We start from the raw sequence: 22,185 nt of genomic DNA, 5'->3' as shown, positions 1-22,185 counted from the left end.
CAAGGGTTGAACAATGAGAAAAAGGTAAGGCATCTAAGGGCACTGATGATCATTTCCTGCCTTCTCACTCTTCAACTATCTTCTCAAGTGACTAATATTAGACTCTGGGCCACTGTACTGATAACACCACTTACCAAGGTAGAGTCCACTGCCTGCTGTCCCTCACTGCCTTCTAGCAGGGACAGCAGGGATCCACACAGGCCTGCTTACACAGGTGTAAGTTAAAATGGCAAATCTGAGATAGGTGGGGTACACAGATTGCCAGTCTGGGCTTGCCTACCTGAATTGTCATGGATATGTCACTCCTTAGTTCATCAGCTATAAAACGAGGGTTCAAATGCATGATTCAGACTAGCTCTAACAGTCTATGCTCAGAACAGATGAAAAAGTGCCCATTGTTATGGATGGATGATTTTTTTTCCAAACTCAGAGCTCTTCAGAAAAATCAAGTGCAGAACCTGATGAATGTTTACCCTGCCTGGGAGTTAATGGAATTAAAATCTAGGGGAGTAATGAATCTGGCAGGGATTACAAAGAACAGATTTCCCCAAACTGCTTATCTTTTAAAAAGGCATTTGAGGGCAGCCCCGGTGGTGCAGCGGTTTAGTGCCGCCTGCGGCCCAGGGTGTGATCCTGGAGACCTGGGATCGAGTCCCACATCAGGCTCCTTGCATGGAGCCTGCTTCTCCCTCTGCCTGTGTCTCTGCCTCTCTCTCTCTCTCTCTGTGTTTCTCATGAATAAATAAATTAATAAATCTTAGGAAAAAAACAAAAAGGCATTTGAACACTCAGCTTTCAGCGAATAAATAAACCCACACTTTACAAAGTGAAGTCCAGAGGACATTGTCAGGCAAGAAGCTCACACATCAGGAACAAACAAGTGTAGGAAATATTGTTTCCATGTCTTCTTCTAAGAGGTTCGTAAGGTACATGACAGATTGGAAACCTACTGAGAAGAACTTGAATTTTGTTGAACTCTTAACCAGGTATTTCCCCACACTTAATTGTCCACGGTTCCCTCTGTGTTGTTAACCTTGTTTTTTTATTCAGCATTACTCTTGACATCGGGCCAAGTCATTGGGAAATGTTAAGCCATAATATGGTAATATCAATATAATGCCACACAAGTTTCTTAATCTCGCCTCTAGTGCAGAGATAATATTATATCAAGTTCATAAGGTGACAATGATGATCAATGAATTAAATGTTTGTAAAATACGTAAAAACCACCCTAATGCTTAGACGTTTTTACCAATCATTAAAAATAAAGTATTAATGCACTGAACGGATATACAAAAAAAACTTGTTTCTATCTTTAGGTCAAAGCTTAAAATAGAATCATGTCACAAGGAGAGAGAAAAGCCGCTTCTTAAGCTTTTCTTCACAAAGGCCTTTTGCTGATTCATTAAAGCCCTTGCTTGAAATGAGACAGAAACGTTCAGTTTCTGTCCAGTCTTCTTTATTCAGCTAGCAAGAAAGGTAATGATTCTTACAATTTGTGCTAGAATATGAAATAGGAGACTCCTGACAACAGTAAAGAGCTTGAGGCTTGGAGTCCTGATTCTGCCACTTTCTAGCTATGTGACTTTTTAAAAAAATGTATTTATTTGTTCATTTATTTGAGAGAGAGCAGAAGAGCACTAAAGTGAGGTGAGCAGGAGAGGGAGAAGCAGACTCCCTGCTAAGCAGGGAGCCCAACGTGGGACTCAGTCCTGGGATCATGACCTGTGCCAAAGGCAGACGCCCAACTGACTGAGCCACCCAGGTGCCCCTAGCTATGTGACTTAGACAGTAGGCCACTTGTTCACCCTGAAACTCAGTTTCCCTATCTGTAAGATGGGGATACTAATAGCGCCTATTGTCACAGGGTTGATGCGACAGTGATGCATTTCAGGAACAATAACACTACCATGGAATAGTTCCTGAGACCCAGAAACTGGGCTCCAGAGAGGTTAGTTAGCCAGAGTTATACAGCAAGCATCTGGGTCTGGATTTGAACCCAAGCAGTTACGTTTTAGAGCTCCTGTCTTCGCTACTGCCTCCCCATTGAGGTGAGTAAGGACTCCACGTAGCACCAAGCCCATGGGAGCTGCTATTTTTATAACTGTAACTGATTTTACAGGCTCTGGAAATGGAAGGACATTTTAGAGCTTTAAGTACTCTAGAGATGTAAGAATGAGGTGGGAAAGTCTTTAAAGTCTTTGATTCTCCCCTCCCCCCTACTCCCTTCATTAACTACTCCTAGGGCAGCCACACAAGGTCCTTTCCCATGGGAAATGACTGCATTTTGTAGCACAGCTGTAAGTTGTGAATTATTCCTTCCCATTTGAAGCTGGGTGACAATATGTGTTCATTCTGACCCAGCACAGAATTGTAAATTGTCACTCGCTTTTTCTTAGAAGCAGAAGTGCCCTAATCACATGGTTATTTGGTAACTTCCACCTTTCAGGATCTTAAGAAAAATGAAAAAAAAAAAAACAAAAAACAGCTTTGCTTTTACAAACTCATTTGCACTGGCTGGCTCGGTGATAAAGCCTTCCTTCCTCGCCGTGTCAGCTTTCAGGAATTCTCCGCGTTGTCTGTGTTGTGTAACCCAAGCAGCTTGTTATCTTTGCAGCTTAAAGGCTGACTTGGAAATTCAGACTGTCAACTATTTAAAGAGAATGAAAGTCCCCACTCTACTATTATAATTAACTTCCAGAGAGCAAGGTTTCCTACTGGTTATGATAATGTTCACTTAAAATACTCTTAAGGAAACATGGCAGGAAGCTAAATAAGAAGGGGAGGATTGTTGTTTTTAAAGCATTCCAGGAAGAAGAGTTTGAGCAAAGCCGCAAAGGGAAAATGCTACAGGTACCTGAAGAAATGAAGAGAGGCCTGAACAGATATTAAGACGTATAAACAGTAAAGTATGGGAAATTAAAATACACAGTACAGATTAAGTAGTGCTGTGATGCTAGGTAGGGTGTTGGAAGGTGGGCATTTGGGCAATGAGAAACTGTAAAGAGATTCTTGCAGGTGAACAACACCAATCACATTTATGTCTTGGGAAGATAGATAACTAGGGTTCTGTGCAGGTGGCTGTGGGTGATGGCATCAGAAAAGATCTGGAAGCTTACTGGTTGTGTGACATTGTTTCGGACCTGATTTTTCATCTAGTAATTTGTTAAATGGCAGTGATAACATTTGTGGTGGGGATTGAGTGGAATCACGCATGGACTTGGAAAATAATGTTGAAGGCATTCACACAAACTATACACACTCAGAGCTAGTCGGCTTGTGTGGAGGAGAATGAGGACTGAGAGAGCAAGCCTACTGATAAAGAGAAGGAAACAAGGAAGTTGACCCATGGATGGAGGAGACGGGTGGGAGGGAGAAGGGGAAATCCTCAGAGGTGATTCAAGAGAAAAAAAGGTGATGTCATGCAAGGGGAGACAGGGAAGAGGAGTTGCTCTGAGGGCTGGGATGCTGGTGGGTTCAGCTTTGGAAATGCTAAATTTGAGAAAAAGGGAGATATTCACAAGGAGTGGGTGGACCAGAACAGCCATAAGAAGTAGCTGTTGGGGTGCCTGGGTGACTTAGTTAAGCATCTGCCTTAGGCTCAGATAATGATCCCAGGGCCCTGGGATCAAGCCCCATGTCAGGCTCCTTGCTCAGTGGGGAGTCTGCTTCTCCCTCTCCTGTTCCCCCTGCTTGCGGGCTCTCTCTCTGTCAAATAAATAAATAAATAAATAAATAAATAAATAAATAAATAAATAAATTCTTAAAAAAAAAGAATTACGTGTTAGTCACTGTTTTAATTGAGAGAGCCACATTGCTCTGGTCTTGGAAGGTACTCGGGGACATTTTTTAAAGGTTAAAATGTTTAAACCTCACTGAGTAAACTCAGTGAAGTTCTAAAAGCCAAGAGCTGTGGCCACCAACATGCAAACCAACAGAAAAGCAGGATTTGTAATGGCCACTGTGGTAATTCTTGATAGAAAGCCAAGTTCCCTGGAAGGAGATGCCCTAGCCCATGTTTCTCAGCATCCTCAGTGCCTAGACTGGGGCTGACACATTTTAGGCATTTAGTAAATGTTACTGGATAAAGCTACAAAGTTTGTATAGGTTTAATGTGGTGGTATCAAGAATGTGTAAGCTCCATTTCAGCACTTTGTACTTTGCCTTTTTAAGGAACTTCCCTCTGCTTGTTTCCACCTGAGAAACATCAGGTCAGAAAATAAACACAGATAACCACAATCCCAATGGCACCAAGATGTTCATCACAGAATTATTTATATACCAGCCAAAAAAAGGGTAAACAATTCATATTTGAAATAATGGGGATGGTGGTGGTGGTAAATCATTCCATTAGTAGGATGAAATAATACGGGCATCTGAGTGACTCAGTCAGTTAAGCGTCTGCCTTCAGCTCAGCTCATGATCTCAGGGTCTTAAGATCAAGTCCCACATTGGACTCCCTGCTCAGTGGAGAGCGTGCTTCTCCCTCTGCCTATGCTCCTCCTCTGCCCTCCAGCTCATGCTCTCTCTCTCTTTTAGATAAATATATATATATATATATATTTTTTAAATATGATGAATACTAAAGTGGGGACTGTAGGTACTGTTCTACGCACTTTGCAATTAATTCATTTAATGTTCATAGCAATATTATGGGTGTATACTATTAACATAAGTTCCATTCTACAGATGAGGAAGTGGAGGGCTTGGACAGTTTAAATAATCTGTTCAGAATTATTGAACAGGTAAATAAGTGGCAGACCAGGGATCTGAGCAAGACTGACTGATTCTAGTGTCTTTGTTCTAACCAATATACAATGTTGCCTCACGGTACTTTATTTTGCTGGATTTTTCTTTTTTTTTTTTTTTTAAAGATTTTATTTATTTGTTCATGAGAGACAGAGAGAGAGAGAGAGAGCGAGAGAGAGCGCAGAGACTCAGGCAGAGGGAGAGGCAGGCTCCATGCAGGGAGCTCAATGTGGGACACTATCCCAGGACTCCAGGATCACTCCCTGGGCCAAAGGCAGGGGCTAAACCACTGAGCCATCCAGGTATCCCATTTCGCTGGATTTTTCTAAAACTAGTTTTGTAATAAAATTTTGGAGGAAAAATATATTCTCCCCATTTGTAGGAGGAAGTGATCACATCACAGGGAGGGCGTAGGTGGTAGCAAGGAATCAAAATTCTGCTTCATCATAAACCCAATGGCAAAAGTTCACAGTTCCTTATTCTTTTCTTCACCCTCCTCCGCGATAACAAACGTTCACTGGCAAAACAATCCGTATCATATCACATCATACATCTCCTCAAAACTATCTTGCCAAGTTGCTATTTTCATGAATCCCAATTTACAGACAAGGAAGCTGAGGTCCAGAAAGGGCAATGCTCACTTAGGGTCACACTGCTTGTTTCCTGATGCCCAGTCTCACATTGCTTCTATGACTCAGGGTGGTTTAGACAATTTCAAAACAGTGTCCTCCATCTAGTTAGACTACTAATCACTCAGGAAACCACCAGGCACAAGGCAAAGTTAAAGAAGAGGATTGGTTTGGGCTTGGCTAGACTAATTTGCCAAGTTTGAAGTCTTAGGGCTAAAAGGTCTGGACTACGCAAGGACCGTCTATTCTGAGCCTTTGGTCATTGGCAAGAGATCTTCCCTAAGGAAGCTTTGTGATATCAATGTTTCCTTTATACACTATTCAACTTCTTCGGACCACCTTACTCCCAAAAGTCTTTTCAGAGGCTGCCAAGAGACAGGAGAGGATGATGATAATGAGGAGGGCAATAATGATACTAGAATAATTGATAATAATAGCCAAAGTGTACAGAGAGCTTGCTACAAGTGCCAGAAACTGCCCTGGGCAATGTTTACATACATTTGATCTCCCAATCTACACCCATTAATCTAGGGGTAAGGGCCATTATCCTAATGAGCAAATGAGGTTTCCAGAGTGTCCATCACATGGCTGGTGGGGAGAAAATGGGGAGGAAGGGTTAGCAGTTCACAGACTGCAGAGGGTCAGGTTGGGCCTGAAAGCCCTCGTTTATAAATCAACTTCAGACACCACCCTCCATGATGACATTCCTTGCATATCTGATCTTCCTAGGAAATAGGGCTCCTCCAGGAAAGCCAAGAGCGGAGAACACACCAGCATGATGTCAAGGATCTAGAAACTACTGTATCTTCCTTTTATCCCAACACTTTCTTTTAATTAAAAAAAGATGGTGTTTATAGATTTTCCTGATTCCTTCAAAGCATATTTCCTAACTTAAATGCACATTTTTAAAAAATAGCATGGCACAAGAACAAAGCTAATGAATGATGCTCACGAGGTGGATTGTGGTGTGCGAAGTGGACTCTGCAGTCATTTTACCAAACTGAACAGGCAGGTGAGAGGATCTGGAGTTTCTGAGGTGAAGTAGTGAGCCCTGACTGGACGTTTGCAAGCTTGGAAGGCATTATTCGCTTATCAGTCTGTTAAGGGGCATACTATTCAAGACCTTGGCTGGGAATGAGTACTAGGTCGTCTGTAAATAATCTACGGGTAAAGTTTACCAGGAGTGGAACATTAACATGGTCGAGGTGAGGCCTGCAATGGGTCATTGGCCTGTGGGCTGCTTCTAATTGGGGGCCTTGCCTCCACCTTGAACCGTTTCGATTCCTCCAACTACAACTGCTGCATTAAAAGGGCAGAAAGGTGCAGGTAGAGCATGAATTCAAATATAAACATTCTGATGAGGTGGCCAGTTAGGCAGTTAGAACCAGTAAGTGTCCCAGTGGCAACAATACAACTGTTAGGTCAAGTGTCTGAAGAGGGAGGCCCCTTTAGGGCAGCTGCAAAAAGAAAGCCCCTATTAATCCCTTAACTAAGCATCTGATGGAGTTTATCTTTTTGTGCATATGTTATAACTCTTCCAACGCAGGATTGTTTATAAATTTTAAAAAGTCAGCACGGCTACCAAAGCTTTTTAGAGATTTCTTCATCTTGCTAACAGATAACAGAGCCTTGGAGGGCTTCTGTTTACAATTCACTGTCACTCTGGCTTGAAAAATTCTAAGAAAGCGTCCTTGCTGGATTCATTCATAAAAAGAATGGGTCCCTATTTGAAGAGGGAAGAGATCTCAGTCTCCCGCCTTGAGATCTACTTTCTTTTGAGTTTGCATCCATTGTTATTTAAAGCAACGGCATTCAGCTAGGGCTCAGCTTGGATTATTTTGCATAGTAATATCAGAAAAGGAACCATTACCTGCTATAATCCCCTTTGGCTTCCTGAAATAAAAAAAGAAAGATAGATGATCAATATGTATTTATGTTAATTAAGCGAATGAATTTCATTCTTGGTCACGTTTCCCTCTTAAAGTGCCTGAGTTTTGTTTGGAAGAATGTCCACTGAGGAACACTTTCTCTAGGGCCCCGGAGAAGAATGTGGCATTGGTGAGAACACATTAGTACCCACGAAATACTTCTTAACAGAGGAGACAAATATATCTGAAAAAGCAGAGATGATTATGTCTTCCTTTAGGTCTCTATGATTATGTGATAAATGCTTGTCTATTCGAGCAGCACTTTTTAGTCCGGACACAGACCTTTTAAACCAGACAGAGGTAAATCAACGCATGCCACTTGTTTTCTCTTTTTAAATAAGCACAGAACACACTTGGTTTTGCAGCTACTAGCATCTTTAAGAATTAAGGGGCTCTTGCACTTGACTTCAAGAAAATGTATACAAAAGTTACTTAACTTAAATGAAAATTACAGCCGCTGTAACAACTGCTGTTTCCCAAATCCAACTATTCGAGAGCTCCTTTCCTGAAGTACGGTCTAAATTCTTTTCCCCCAGAGGAGTCTAAATTTCATTTTCCTTTGCGACCTATAATATCATACTGTAACTCATGCAAGTTATGCTAAAGCAGAAAACCACGGCTCACGTTTTTCCTTGGCAAACAACCAGCTGGCTTAAAAATCTACCAGCCACTGGCTCATGAGAAAGTTTCAGAGTTGCAGGCAGCTCACAAAAACCGACAAACAAAAAAGGCGCAGGCAAGAAGCAGTTGGTTGATTCTTACCTGTAACACAAGCGCTGCTAACTTGAAGATGGTTTCGCTGTCGGCTTCGATTTGCCCCTGTCGGGGGGAAAGAAAAGCATCACTGAACACAGGCTGCCCTAGGTTGTAGCAAATGGCTGTGGAGTTGGGGAAGCTGTCACAGCTTGGCACCTCCAGTTTACAATCAAACGCAGATCATACCATTACAGGGGAAAGGAAGGGGGGGCGTGGAGGGACGCATCCAGGGTTCAGGGAAAGCCACAGTGTGTGTGTGTGTGTGTGTGTGTGTGTGTGTGTGTGTGTGCCCGCGGGTGTACTTCAATTAGCCGGGGGGATTTTGTTCAGAGAGCAGTATTCTGGAAGAAACACAAATGACTTGGAGGCTGAAAATTCAGACAGCTTCTCAAGTGAATCATTTTCATCCCGACAGGTTCATTTTTAAGCTCTGAAGATGTACTTAGATTTATTTATTGGGTGTTTTCCTGAGATTTTTTTTTTTTCTGTGTCACCACATGGTTTTGTTTTGTTTTGTTTTGGTATTCACACAATGCAACTATTATTAAAAATATAAATTCACTTCTGCATCAATGATACATTGTTGAATTAATATTTATACAATTAGTGATAAAATGTAAAGCCTTAGGAATCAGTTATAGTAGATACTTAGAGAAGACCAAAATTCTGTTCCTTCTTACTGAAGTTTGGTGAACTCTGATTTACATTTTACCCATTATTTTATTTTTGCATCCTTTAAGATCCCCCCACCCCCCAAATAGGAATTCTGGGCTTTGGAAAACAGGAATGCTTTTTCAGTAGCCTGTAAAGATGCATAAGTATGTGGGGAGGGAGTATTGCCTCTAGCAATAATACTCACACATGCCCTCATTTATTTTGTCAAGTATGATCATATATGTTAATGCCATTGCCACATCATGTAATATAGTACAACAGTGAGTCAATGAGTGTATAGAGGGTTCTTTATTTTTTAAAAATTTGTAAAAAAAATTTGGTGATATGCTGCCTTGTAAGCATTAACACACACGAAAACAATTCCATATAACCTTGCCTACGTGTTGTATAATTAGTACTTGAGGGGATCCCTGGGTGGCACAGCGGTTTAGCACCTGCCTTTGGCCCAGGGCGCAATCCTGGAGACCCGGGATCGAATCCCGTGTCGGGCTCCCGGTGCATGGAGCCTGTTTCTCCCTCTGCCTGTGTCTCTGCCTCTCTCTCTCTCTCTCTCCTCTCTCTCTCTCTCTCTCTCTCTCTCTCTGTGTGACTATCATAAATAAATAAAAATTAAAAAAAAATTAGTACTTGAAAGCACAGAGTGTGTGAGACCATGGAACTCATGAGCCTAGAAATTGCACTGAATTCTTTATTTCTCCCTTCTACCTGTTGAATTCAGGCTAAAGAGTTTTTCTAGTTACACCAAGTGTATCAATGGTAAGTATGAAGTAGTTTTTAAGTAAATGCACACGAGGTAGGTTGACAGAGGCAGTTTACCTCACTGAGGATTTCTGAAAGTATTATACTTTTCTCTCACCTTTCCAAGTGATTTGGCTAGGGTTCTCAAAAACAAACCAAAATGCACTAATAACAATAATTCCTCTAAAAGCCATAAAATAAAATAAACAAACCAAAAAACCCAAGGGCATTACAATGTCAGCTGTGATCACTATCTGCATTTCCCTTATATTACAAAATGAAAACAAAGGAATTTCATCCTGTGACAATCAAAGTTTCCCTTCTGAAACCCAAGGCAACGGGTCTGCTCCAGTTTTTTGCTTTAAAAGCTGACAGGCCCAGAGCTTGGAATTCCAAGCTTGCTTCTAATCTCTAGAAACAGATTATAAAATCAAAGAGAAGCCAGGTTGATTTTAAGAATCAATTGGCCTCTGTCTTTCAGGCAAGAGACAGTGGTTTCCTAATTTGGTGAAAAATATTGAAGCAGTTAATCCGGCAGGTGAGATGGGTGTTAATCAAGGCTAAATTTTACAAAGGTTAAATTTTTATGCTCAAAGGAAAAAAACAAACAAACAAAAAATCATGCAGAGGGAGGCAGGAAACAGGGAGGAACACTCAAAAACATCTTTGAGTTTGAAATTATGTCCAAACTTAAAGTCCAGTTTGTCTAAAAATCTTACAAAAGAGGAAAAAAATGGATTGCCTTGGATATTAAAATAACTACAGAGAAATTAAATATATTGAAAATGACTGCCAACTCTTCTGGCCCCCCTATGACCCCCTTTGCCTCATCAGAACCTGAGGTGAGTCATCCAAACAATAATTTTGAGACACCAACTTTGCAATTTAGCAAATGGAAATCCAGTAGATAAAAAGGCCTCAGACAGAAACTCTTAAGAACGTTGCCAAATAATTCTCTACCTTAGAAGGGTCATTAAATATTAAAAATGCTGAAATGAGGAGCTGAAGCATGAAAAATGCCAGGCTCAGACAGCTCCATAGGGTGGGGAGGCAAATCTACAACCCACCTATGGGTTTTTTTTTCACCTGTGCAAGTTGCCCCAAAGCAATACTGGTGGAGGAGGGTGATGGTGGGGTGGTGGGGTGGTGGGGTGGAGGGGTGGGGCTGACCGAACTCTTGTTCCATGGAGACAAGAGAATGCATGGTTTGGCCAAGTCTTACATTCTTTTATATACCTCAGCCCCTACCTCACCTTCCTCTTAACCTCTGTTCTGGAAATCCAAGGCAACATATTTTGAATTCTAATACTGATTGCCAAGGTTACTTGACTTGCACACGAAGCTCACCAAACAAAGGATCAAGCAAAAATAATACTATTTGCCTGGTTCTCAGCAATTTCGTATGGTGAAATTTAATTAAGACATATACAGAACTCCAGAATTTCATGCCCAAAGTGAAAAAGTTCTTTAGAAATTGCTGTCTATCCTAGGATGGAAGATTTCTTTTACTTATTACCATGGCAACAGAGGTAACCTTATAGGTACCGGGCAAGCTAACACTTGAGAGAAGGATCTAGTCAGAGAGGGAGGTAACAGGATCCTTCATGGGTTTCCATGACGGTCAGGGATAAACAAAGGGAGCAGAGAAGTGAGTCGGATGATGTGGCCCAATGCACAAGGGTGATATGAAACAGTATCAAGTCAAGTATCAAGGTGCTCTAGCCTCATGGCTAATTTAGCTTCTTTATAGATTCAGTCCCTAGGTCACTAGGTTCAGGCTCTGTGTCAGACATCTTATTTTTGCCCTTGGCTTGTTAGCTCAGTTGACCAAGACATCTTGCTAATGAGGTACACTCTAGGTTTTGAGTCATAAGTAGAAGAGAATAAAAGAAAGTTTTAGAGTTTGAAAGGGAATTTAGTGGGGCAGCCTGGGTGACTCAGCGGTTTAGCGCCACCTTCAGCCCAGGGTGTGATCCTGGAGACCTGGGATCAAGTCCCACGTCAGGCTCCCTGCATAGAGCCTGCTTCTCCCTCTGCCTGTGTCTCTGCCCCTCTCCGTGTCTTTCATGAATAAATAAATAAAATCTTTTTTTAAAAAAAGAAAGGGAATTTAGTGAAAATACGGCTCCTATTATTTTAAAGATGATGGCATCAAGAATTGGGGACATGAAGTGTACTACCCAATTCCACAGCGGACTGTGACTTGGTGCTTCTTGTCCAGTGCTCTTTCCATTCCACTGTGTACTAGTTAGTTTTCTGGCTCCAGTGTAAATCTCTCACCAGGAATCTTCCAAAAGTATGCTCTTGATAAAAGCTAGAATCAGATAAGACTGAAAAATGACTCCAAATGCCACCTTTCCTGTTGACGGGATGGGTAAGTTATTATCACACATAAACACTTAGAATGGAAAAATTATTTTTTAAAAAAGATCTTATTTATTTATTCATGAGAGGCACAGAGAGAGAGAGAGAGAGAGAGATTGAGGCAGAGACACAGGCAGAGGGAGAAGCAGGCTCCATACAGGGAGCCTGATGTGGGACTCTATCCCGGGTCTCCAGGATCACGCCCTGGGCCGAAAGCAGCACTAAACCACTGAGCCACCCAGGCGTCCCAGGGGAAAATTATTTCTGAAGATCCATCTGCTTTTTCTGTATTGATGTAGTACTTCTTGGAAACTCATTCTGCACAACAATGGACATGAATTACTTGCTCACAAACACTTAGGATTGGAACTACCTGACAAACTGTTGGGGGAAGTTGATTTGTTTCCAAGTGTATAACTAATTATCTAGCTATTCTAGGGTTAAGTCTATTAAAAAAGGTAGCTTATAGAAAACCAACAAATAAATGTATAAGACATGAGAGGAAGAGAAAATTATCATTTATAATTATCATAGTACTAATTATCCAGGTAATAGTTTTCAATAAATAAAATCTATTGTGTGAGAGCTTGGTGAGAAACGGGACAGGGTATTTATATAATTACGAAGTATCTCTTTATAGAGGAAGTTTAATGATAAGGGGGAAGTGGTAATTTTTCAACAGAGAAATCTGACATACAATCTTTTTTTTTTTTTAAAGATTTATTTATTTATTTGAGAGAGAAAAAGAGAGCATGCATAGAGTGGGGAGGGCAGAGGGAGAAAGAAACCCAAGAGGACTCTGCACCAAGCACTGAGCCCAATATGAGGGTCCCATGACCCGGAGATCATGACCTAAGCCAAAACCAAGAGTCTGTCACCCAAATGACTGCACCATCCAGGTGCCCCTTACAGATACAATCTTAATCAAGTGATGAGATATCACCAATAACTGGACAGACCAGCATCATGTGCCTCCTCAGAGTATTCACTGAGGAGGACACAACTTCACTCATCTACATGGCTGTGTTGGTAAATGTAAATGTTTCACAATCAAAATGCTGAGGGCGGGGGTGGGGGGGTGGGGGAGGATGATCCCTCGTTTGTAGCATTTGTTGATATTCATGGTCCACATACTCTCCCTACAGCTGATTTCAAACTATCAATATGACATCACAGAACATGCTGCTGGGAAGAGATGTGAGAACTGGCTCTCACCACTGGTACTAGCTGGCTCCAGCACACCACTGGGTAGTATTCCTGCCAAAAATACATCCTTAGATCTAATCATGAGGAAGCATGAGGCAAACCGAAATGGGGGGGACATTCTATAAAATATCTGGCCCATACTTTTCAAAAATGTTGACAGGATGAATGCCAAAGAAAGGCTGAAGAACTGTTTCTAAGGAAAGGAGATTAAGCAGTCATAACAACTAAATGTAGTGTGTCATCCTGTGTCAAGAGGAAAAGTTGTTGTAAACGGCATTAATGGGACAACTGGACAGTACATTATGCAACAGTAGAGGTTCAATGTTAAATGTTCTAAATGTGATCATTGTAATATGGTTATAAGGGATAACTTTGATCTTAGGAGATATCCGATCAATTATTTAAGGATAAACAGTGTAACTTTATTCTTAAATCATTCAGAAAAAAATTACACATACGCAGGCAGGGGGGAGGGAGTGCAAATGTGATAAAATGTTGACTGATAATTTGGTCTGATGGAGACCTACTGCCACTTTTTGTGCCATTCTTAAAACTCTTCCATAAGTTTGAAATAATTTCAAAATAAAAAGTCTGGAAAAAGTTGACACATTTTCCCAGAGTGCTGGATATCTGTTTGTCTTGGCTGCTTAGTACCTGTCCTTTTACTCAGTAGAATATCCCACTCTTTTCAGAACTGCTTCTTTCCCTACTGGCCTGTGTGCAAACACAATCATCATGCCGTGGACAAGTGATGGAAGCTGGTCCAAAGACACTCCCAGGGATTTTCCAAATTAGAACTAAGAGAAGAAAGCTCTCTCTCTTGCTGTGTCTCGGGGCAAAGTTGGGAAGATGTGAACCATAGAGAATCACTGCCCACAGACGGAGAGAAAGGGACTTCCCGACATTGGTAGTCAACTGCATCCATTGCTCAGCCAGGCCAGACTTCAAAGTCTGGTTAAAACTAAAAAATTGGCAAGAACAGTGACTTAGATGCTGCTTGGATGCTCTCATTTTGGCTTACCACTAAGCCAGCAAACAAAGAGTGTAAAGAACAGAATGTGATAAGCACACAAATGAGGGAATGGATGTAGCTCTCCGGAGACTCAATTCCTCCTATGGACCCGTCTACATGGAGGAGGAATCTGCCAAATCAGAGAATTCCAGAGATATGGACTCACTAGTTTCATACAATTAGTATGGTGGGGGTTGGGGGGGCATCAACACTCAAAGACCTACCCATTATCTTACAAGGCAGTTCTTGCTAGCATACTTCCCCGTGCTAGTCCTGTCTTCTAGGGATTATTGTGCCATAATTACCACATCTGCACACCCCCCCCCCATTCCCCTTGTATAAATGGACCAATACTTCGTCCTTTTTTGTCCAAGCTAGTTGCGACAGGTAATGTTTCTGCAGGATGTGGTCTCGATGATATATATTTTTCATTTGTCCTTCTGGACCAGAGTTTTGCCACCTTGGCATAGTTGACATTTTCGGTTAGATAACTGCTTTTTGTGTGGGCTGCCCTGTGCATTGCAGAGTGCTAAGCAGCACCCCTAGCCTCTATCTGTTGATTCTAGCCCCAGCTTCCCCGCCACCTCCCCATTGTGACAACCAAAAATGTCTCCAAACATTTCTAAATGTCTTCTGGGTGGCAAAGTTTCCCCAGTTGAGAACCACTGACCTAGATTCTCAGTTTTATTCCTGTAAGCTAAAAGCATCAAAAACTTAACAAAACTGAACCATAAGGCCTGTCCCAAGGTACAACTGCTTTTGTGTAACAATGTTTTGGCATCACTCCACTGGCTTCTATTGAGAAACTATATAGGAAGCAACCCTCAGAACCTCATTATCTTAATAACTCTAGGTGTGTTGTTGAGGACATAGTTAATGACTTCATGTGATAGGCCTTCATATGGACCCCTGGGAGAAGTTTCTGATTTTTAAGACCAGTAGTGACTATGCTCCTCAGAGCAGCTGCTTTGTTTTTACATTAATGACCACTGTGAATTATGCAAGTGATCATAACTCCCTCTTTGCTGTGGTTCTTAAGAGAAGTTGAATTTCATATTTGTGAGTTCAATGCTTTATACTAGCCATGCTACATGTTTGAAACCAACCTTAACCTTGGCAGCATCTAATTATTTCTACTTTTATTTTCTCACAAGTAACTCTGATTTTGCCACTCATCATATTTTAAAGTGCTTTTTTTTTCTTTTTTATTGAGGTATATACAGTGATATGCACAAATCTTAGTGCACAGGTTGGTGAATTTTGGCATGTGTATACACTTATGCAACCAACCACCACCCAGATAAAGATATCAAACATTCTTACTACTTTTTCCATCTTAGGGAAATGTATGTATTATAGGCCTCATCAAATAAATATTATTTTTGCTAATTAAAAAGGTATCAAATAATACTGCAAAATTGTTGCAAATTGCAATTCTTTGATTACTAATCCATTTGAGTCTCTCCCTTGCAATTGCATATTATTTGCTATTGCCTATGTGTGAAATGACCCTTTGTTCACTTATCTGTTTGAGAACTTACGTTCTGTTTGAGCTACCAATGTTAGTTAACCCTTTGTGTTGTCTACTGGTTACAAACTGTATCCTTCAATCTATTCTCCTTCCCCTGGCCTATGAAATCAGATGGCCCTGGGGCCCATCTCCCTCACTGGAAGAATCTTTGGGGTACTGAGCAAGCTATTTTTCTGAAACTTAGTTCTTCATCTGCAAAATGGGGAATGATAATATTGAATTTAGTGGGTTGTTCACAGTATTAATGAAGGACAAATATAAAGCATTTATCATAAAGCTTAGGCTCAAAGATTCTTTCAGTGTTATTTTCTCTGCACTCTGCACTATGTTGCTTCTTACACTGTGACATATTAGTGTATCTATAATAATCTATTTGATCTGGGACACTGTTCAATTTTTGTGCTGTTCTGTAACATTCTGTCAATATTACATGATAATATATCTCAATATCTAAGTGCTTTAATTTTCCATAATAATCTTTAACATTCTCTTTCACATATTTAAAAAAATTTAAATAATCTTGTCAAGTTTAAAAAATATACATATGTAATAATTTGCCTTCCTCCTTGGAGCCATATATGTCTATTGAAATGTTTTTTTTTTTTTTTTTGAAATGGCTTTATAAGAACAAAAAAAGAAATGGCTTTATAATGACCATAAAGTTTTATGATATACTATAAAGATCACACACATCCAACATTAGGGTTAATACTCAGTATTTTATGTTTTCCTTTATAAATGATCCACCATTTTCATTATATTACCTGGTTAGCATTATGTAGGATTATTATTTTTGGTGTATTTGACTACCATTAAATTTCTTCACCAGAGCCTATGATGCTAATAAGTCTTAGCTCCTTTATTTCCATTTTGTAGGCACATAGTGAAATCATTTTCAAATATTTTGGTGTGCTTCTTTGCAATGTACTCGGTATATCTTTTTTTTTTTTTTTTTTAATTTTTATTTGTTTATGATAGTCACACAGAGAGAGAGAGAGAGGCAGAGACACAGGCAGAGGGAGAAGCAGGCTCCAAGCACCGGGAGCCCGACGTGGGATTCGATCCTGGATCTCCAGGATCGCGCCCTGGGCCAAAGGCAGGCACCAAACCGCTGCGCCACCCAGGGATCCCATACTCGGTATATCTGATTGTACTGCATGAAGTAGACATTTTACTTAACACATCAAAACTACATTCTTCTCATACACTGCTGGTGGAATATAACTTAGTTCTGGATGAACTTTTTGGTGAGGTCTACCAAATTCTCTCTCTCTCTTTTTTTAATTTAAATATTTTATTTATTCATTCATGAGAGACAGAGAGAGAGAGAGAGACAGAGACACAGGCAGAGGGAGACGCAGGCTCCATGCAGGGAGCCTGATGTGGGACTCGATCCCGGGACTCCAGGATCACATCCTGGGCCAAAGGCAGGCGCTCAACCGCTGCACCACCCAGGGATCCCGAAGTCTACCGAATCTTAACACACACACACACAATGGCCCAGCAATTCTGCTCCTAGATGAATACCTAACATACATGTTTACATTTGTCCACTAAACGATGGACACTAGGATCTTCTTGGCAGTGGTGTTTGTAATAACTAAATACTGCAAACTACCCAAATGCCCGTTAGTGAGCAAATGAATTGTGGTATATTCATACTATGTGCTACAGTTCAGTAGTGAAAGTGAACAAGCTAGCCTAAACTACATACGGTATGAATGAATCTCAAAAACATAATTTGAGCAAAATAGGCTAAACATTAAAGAGCCTTTGTTGTATGGCTCCAGTTATATGAAATATAAAGTTAGCCAAAACTAATAAATGCTATTAAAAGTCATGGAGTGGGGAGGGCGTTAATGACTGGAAGAGAACATGTGTAGGGTTTCTCAGGTGGTAATATTCTGTTTACTTGTTATCGATGTTAGTTGCACAGATGTGCTCAATTTGTGAAGGTTTGTTGCTGCACATTTACATTACATGCACTTTTCTATGTGTATATTATACTTCAATTTACAGCTAAATAGCAAACAAACAACTCCTGATCTTTCCTGAGGCCTTTCTCATCGTACTTAGTGGCAGTTCCATCTACAGTTGCTTAGATCCAAAATCTCATGGCACCTTCGAACATGGAGTTGAGTGGTGAGTACCTTGTACAATTGTACTTGGTGATCCTATTTGCACCTTCTAATACATTACACAACTTATCTACTTTCTTTGTTTTTTATTTTCCCACCCACTATCACACCTGTCTCACAGACAAGATCCTTAAGGGCATGGGTTTTTATCTAGCTATAGCTCCAAGACCTAGAACACTGCTGAACACAGAGCAGGTGCTCAATAATATTTGTAGAACAACTATAAGAGTAGTGAGGTAAAAAGTTGATGGAAGTATTTTTATTTTTCTTTTAAAAAATTTTTATTTATTTATTTGAAAGAGAGAGAGAGTGTGTGTGCATGAGCAGGGGGAGGGGCAGAGGGAGAGGAAGGAGCAGATTCCCCGCTGAGCAGGGAGCCTTAGAACAAGGGGCTCTATCTCAGGACCCTTGAGCTGAAGGCAGATGCTTAACCGACTGAGCCACCCGGGGGGCCTTTATCTTTCTTTTTAAAAAAGGGAATGTTCCTTGTATTTCTTGATTCCTATACAGCTGATTTGCCTTGATTTTCAACTCAGAAGGAATTTCTGAACTGGGAGAACACAGCCCAGGCCTCACCAGCTATGAGAACTGTACGCTAAGTACTAGGTTGTCAAGGACTAGATATGCAAACTTAATGCACCAAACACAAATTGGTGTTAGATGTCAGAAAGTCTTTTGCTCCTCTGTCTTCACTTCCTAAGAACACAAAAGGAAAACCATAATACCTGTCTCACATGTTTCATGGAGTTTGAGGACAAAAAGAAAAACAAGACATAAAAAAGCTTTGAAGAAGGAAAAAGCAGGGATGCCTGAGTGGTTCGGCGGTTGAGCATCTGCCTTCCGCCCAGGGTGTGATTCTGGAGTCTCCGGATCGAGTCCCACATTGGGCTTCCTGCAAGGAGCCTGCTTCTCCCTCTGCCTGTGTCTCTGCCTCTGTGTGTCTCTTATGAATAAATAAATAAAAATCTTAAAAAAAAAAAGAAAGAAAAGGGAAAAAGCATTACCAGGAAAGCCAACAAGTACAGGTGTTTCTGTGGGCGTGTATCACAGTTTCAAAGACATAAGCCTTATGACCAAAGCATCTGGGCAGACCGCTTCTCAGAAACTTGATCACAAGGAAGATAGGAGCAAAGAGAAAGCGAGAGTAAGTTCGGCAGCCTGTGAATTAGTGTTCGTTTGTGGGAGGATAATCAAAGGAATATACGGATATGGAAATGAGAAAGAAGGGAAACTAGGCAGGCACTTTCCCAAGGACCAGCCCAGGTATGGTTCGTGCAGTGCCTTTTATTTTTAGTTGGACAACTAAATAAATGAAAATCCAACTAAAATAAATGAAATAAATGATGTTAAATGAAAATTAGGTGTGGTTATAGATTAATGAATTAATCTATACTTCTTTTTTCCTTTGGGATGAAGTTCCAACTAGTTTAAATAGAAATCGGATCTTGATTTCTAAACATCGCTCTCCACGGAAAGGAAAAACGGCTGATTCCAAGGCCATAGCGATAGCATTTTGCTCATCAAAACAAACGGCAGAATGGATGATAATACACTGAATAAAAAGGAATCCATGAGTCTGTGCTGATATTGAAAAATGTCATTAAAAGCTGGAGATGGAGGAGAGGAAAAATTATTCTTTACAGATGAATGCTGACTAGGAAATGTCAAAGTGTCAGCTCCATACAAGTTACAAAGGGGAAGGGGAAGAGAAAACTGCAGATACTACCTTAGTCAGAAACAACTGGGGCGCTTGGGTGGTGTAGTTGGTTAGACATCTGACTCTTGGTTTGGGCTCAGGTCTTGATCTCAGGGTCGTGGGACTGACCCCCAGCGGTGTCTGCTTGGGATTCTCTCGCTCCCTCTGCCCCTCCCACTCATGCTCTCTTTCTCTCTCTCAAATAAATAAATAAATCATTTAAATACAAAAACCCCCCAAAGTATACTGTTGTCAGCCTCCTTGCAAGATACACCGAGAACACACATCACTTGTGTGGCATTCCTGCCACAAGAAAATTATGTTAGATTCATGGCCCCCAAACTTTGGTGTGTAGCAGAACTGCCTGGAGAGCTAAGGAAGAGTACAGAGACCCAGGCTCACTGAAGTAAGATAGGATAGAATAGGAGACGTTGTGGGTCTCCGTATTTTTACCAAGTTCCTAGAGGGTTCTGACATCCAACATCATGCATGTTTCGAACCACTGAATTAGACAAATTCCTGTATCACAGATGGAGAGACATTCTGCAAGGCATTTGGCTTGATATTCTTCAAAAGTGCCAGTGTGGGGTGCCTGGGTGGTTCAGTGGGTTAAACTTCTGCCTTCTGCTCAGGTCATGATCTCGGGGTTCTGGGCTGGAGCCCCATCTCAGGCTCCTGGCTCAGTGGGGAGTCTGTTTCTCCCTCTGCCCCTCACCCCACTTGTGCTCTCTCTCTCAAATAAATAAGTAAAATCTTAAAAAAAAAAAAAAGTGCCAGTGTAAGAAAAACAGAAGAAAGACTGGCCACCTGTTTCCAATTGTGGAGACTACGGAAGCATAACAACTAACTGCAATGTGTGATCCTAGATTGGACTTTGGATCAGAACAGGAAAAAAACCCAAAAGCTATACAGAATCTGAGACAATTAGAAAAAAAAATTGAATAGGAGCTGGAGTTTGGATAGACACAACTTGTGAAATACAGTATGCATTGCACAAAACTCCAAACTCTACACAGGCAGAGATCTGGTTGGTTGGTTGGTTGTATACCCAGCATCTGTATAGTGACTACCACATAGTGGACAACCAAAAAATATTTTTAATGAATTAATCTATACTTAAGAAAAAAAAAAAACCTAAACCTTTTGATGGTACTGTTCTACCAGATAACGCTACAAAAAATATCAGGACTCTGGGTCTTCCTCCTCCTAATTCTCATTTTTATTCCATCCCTCCCATCCCTATTCTGAGATCTTGAGGCTCTGTTTTATTCTTATTAAGCCCAGAAAGAATGAGTTTGTCACGTGGAAAGTATAAGAGATTCTGGCTCCACCATTCTGCAATATCTGAATCCTTTTTATAAAGTCTTGAACCAACATAGTTTCAAAGCAAGGTAGTGAATGTTTATGAGACTGCCCTGAAAATTAGGTGTGGTGATCTACAACCAAATTGTTAGGTGATGCAAGAAAGGCAGGGAGCTTCAGTAGGTCACACTCTGCTAATAAGCATGGAGGTTCCAAGGCACCCACATCTGATAAATATGAGGGGAGACAAACTGGAAAACAGATGAATAGCCATCATTAAGTAAACACTTAAAACCAAGCTCTCGACTTCTGTACTTACCCTTATGCGTTATAAGATGACATACACAGCAGACCTTAATTACAACATTCTAGTTGCTTAAATGCACCCTGGCACCAATTTATGATTACAATTTGAATTTGTAGTAGTGGAGTATTCAGCTGAAAAACTAGTCATATTTTTAAAAAACAGTGCAAAGTGCTTACAAGGTAATGAGGGATCACTAGAGAGAGAAAAAGATGAATAAGGGGAAAGTTATGATCATGACGTTAAAATTAAGTCCTTGAATAAAGAAGCTCTGCTAAAGTTAGTATGCTATATAGACTTTTTTTTTTCATGAGTCAATATGCAATGATACTTTTATTTTCAGTACTATCGTTCATCCATCTGATTGGATTACTTGTTTTTTTATTATTTATTATTATTTTTTCCAATAGGTTATACCATGCTTAAAATATCTTCACCAACATTCTCCTTTTATACCATAATTGTGGGTTTTTTTTTTAAGATTTATTTATTCATTCATGATAGAGAGAGAGAAGCAGAGACACAGGCAGAGGGAGAAGCAGGCTCCATGCCGGGAGCCCGACGCAGGACTCGATCCCGGGACTCCAGGATCGTGCCCTGGGCCAAAGGCAGGCGTGAAACCGCTGAGCCACCCAGGGATCCCTATAATTGTGGTTTTTTTAATGCTCAAGTACTTTTTATAAATGAGAACATCTTGTGACAGAATTTTGGAATAATATTGTCTATAACAACAACAAAAACAAGAAACACTGAAGTGCTAATTATCTGCTCCAAGAGATTGACAAATATTAATTCACTGAGTCTTCAGGACAGCCCTGTGAGGAGGTAATGTGGGGAGATGGAACCTTAGGAAGATAATGAGATTGTTGCTCAAGGCCACCCAAACTGTGAGTGGTGGAGCCAGGATTCACAGTGAAGCAGTTGGGACCCCCTGTCCTCAGTGGCCCCCACTTCCCCATGTCAAGCATTGGGTCATACTTTGGACAGTCTCTCCAAGGAGCGAACAGTCTTGGTTAGTGGCCAGCACTCATGAACTACGGTGTTTAGCTGAGAAGTCAATCACAGTCTTCCAGTATACTTTACATGTGTAACTATTGTGGCCAATTCAACAGGTCTAACTGAAATGGGTATCTTAGCCTGTTTCCTAATGAAGCCAC

The 22,185-nt window shown here is 40.8% G+C and overlaps 1 protein-coding gene across 4 annotated transcripts in view; it reads right to left on the bottom strand.

Moving 5' to 3' along the window:
- Positions 1 to 22,185, bottom strand: part of FRMD4B (FERM domain containing 4B) — a 319,973-nt gene that overhangs the window by 57,794 nt on the left and 239,994 nt on the right. For all 4 annotated transcript variants that reach the window (XM_077858098.1, XM_077858096.1, XM_077858097.1 and 1 more), the window contains 2 exons: positions 8,069 to 8,125; positions 7,249 to 7,271 (listed from right to left, as the gene is read on the bottom strand). In XM_077858098.1, coding sequence (XP_077714224.1) covers positions 7,249 to 7,271; positions 8,069 to 8,125 — 80 coding nt within the window. The remainder of the gene's footprint in view (positions 1 to 7,248; positions 7,272 to 8,068; positions 8,126 to 22,185) is intronic.

This window comes from Canis aureus, chromosome 19 (assembly GCF_053574225.1).
Source record: "Canis aureus isolate CA01 chromosome 19, VMU_Caureus_v.1.0, whole genome shotgun sequence".
Taxonomy (NCBI): Eukaryota; Metazoa; Chordata; class Mammalia; order Carnivora; family Canidae; genus Canis; species Canis aureus.
This window is presented reverse-complemented; position numbering and strand designations above follow the sequence as displayed.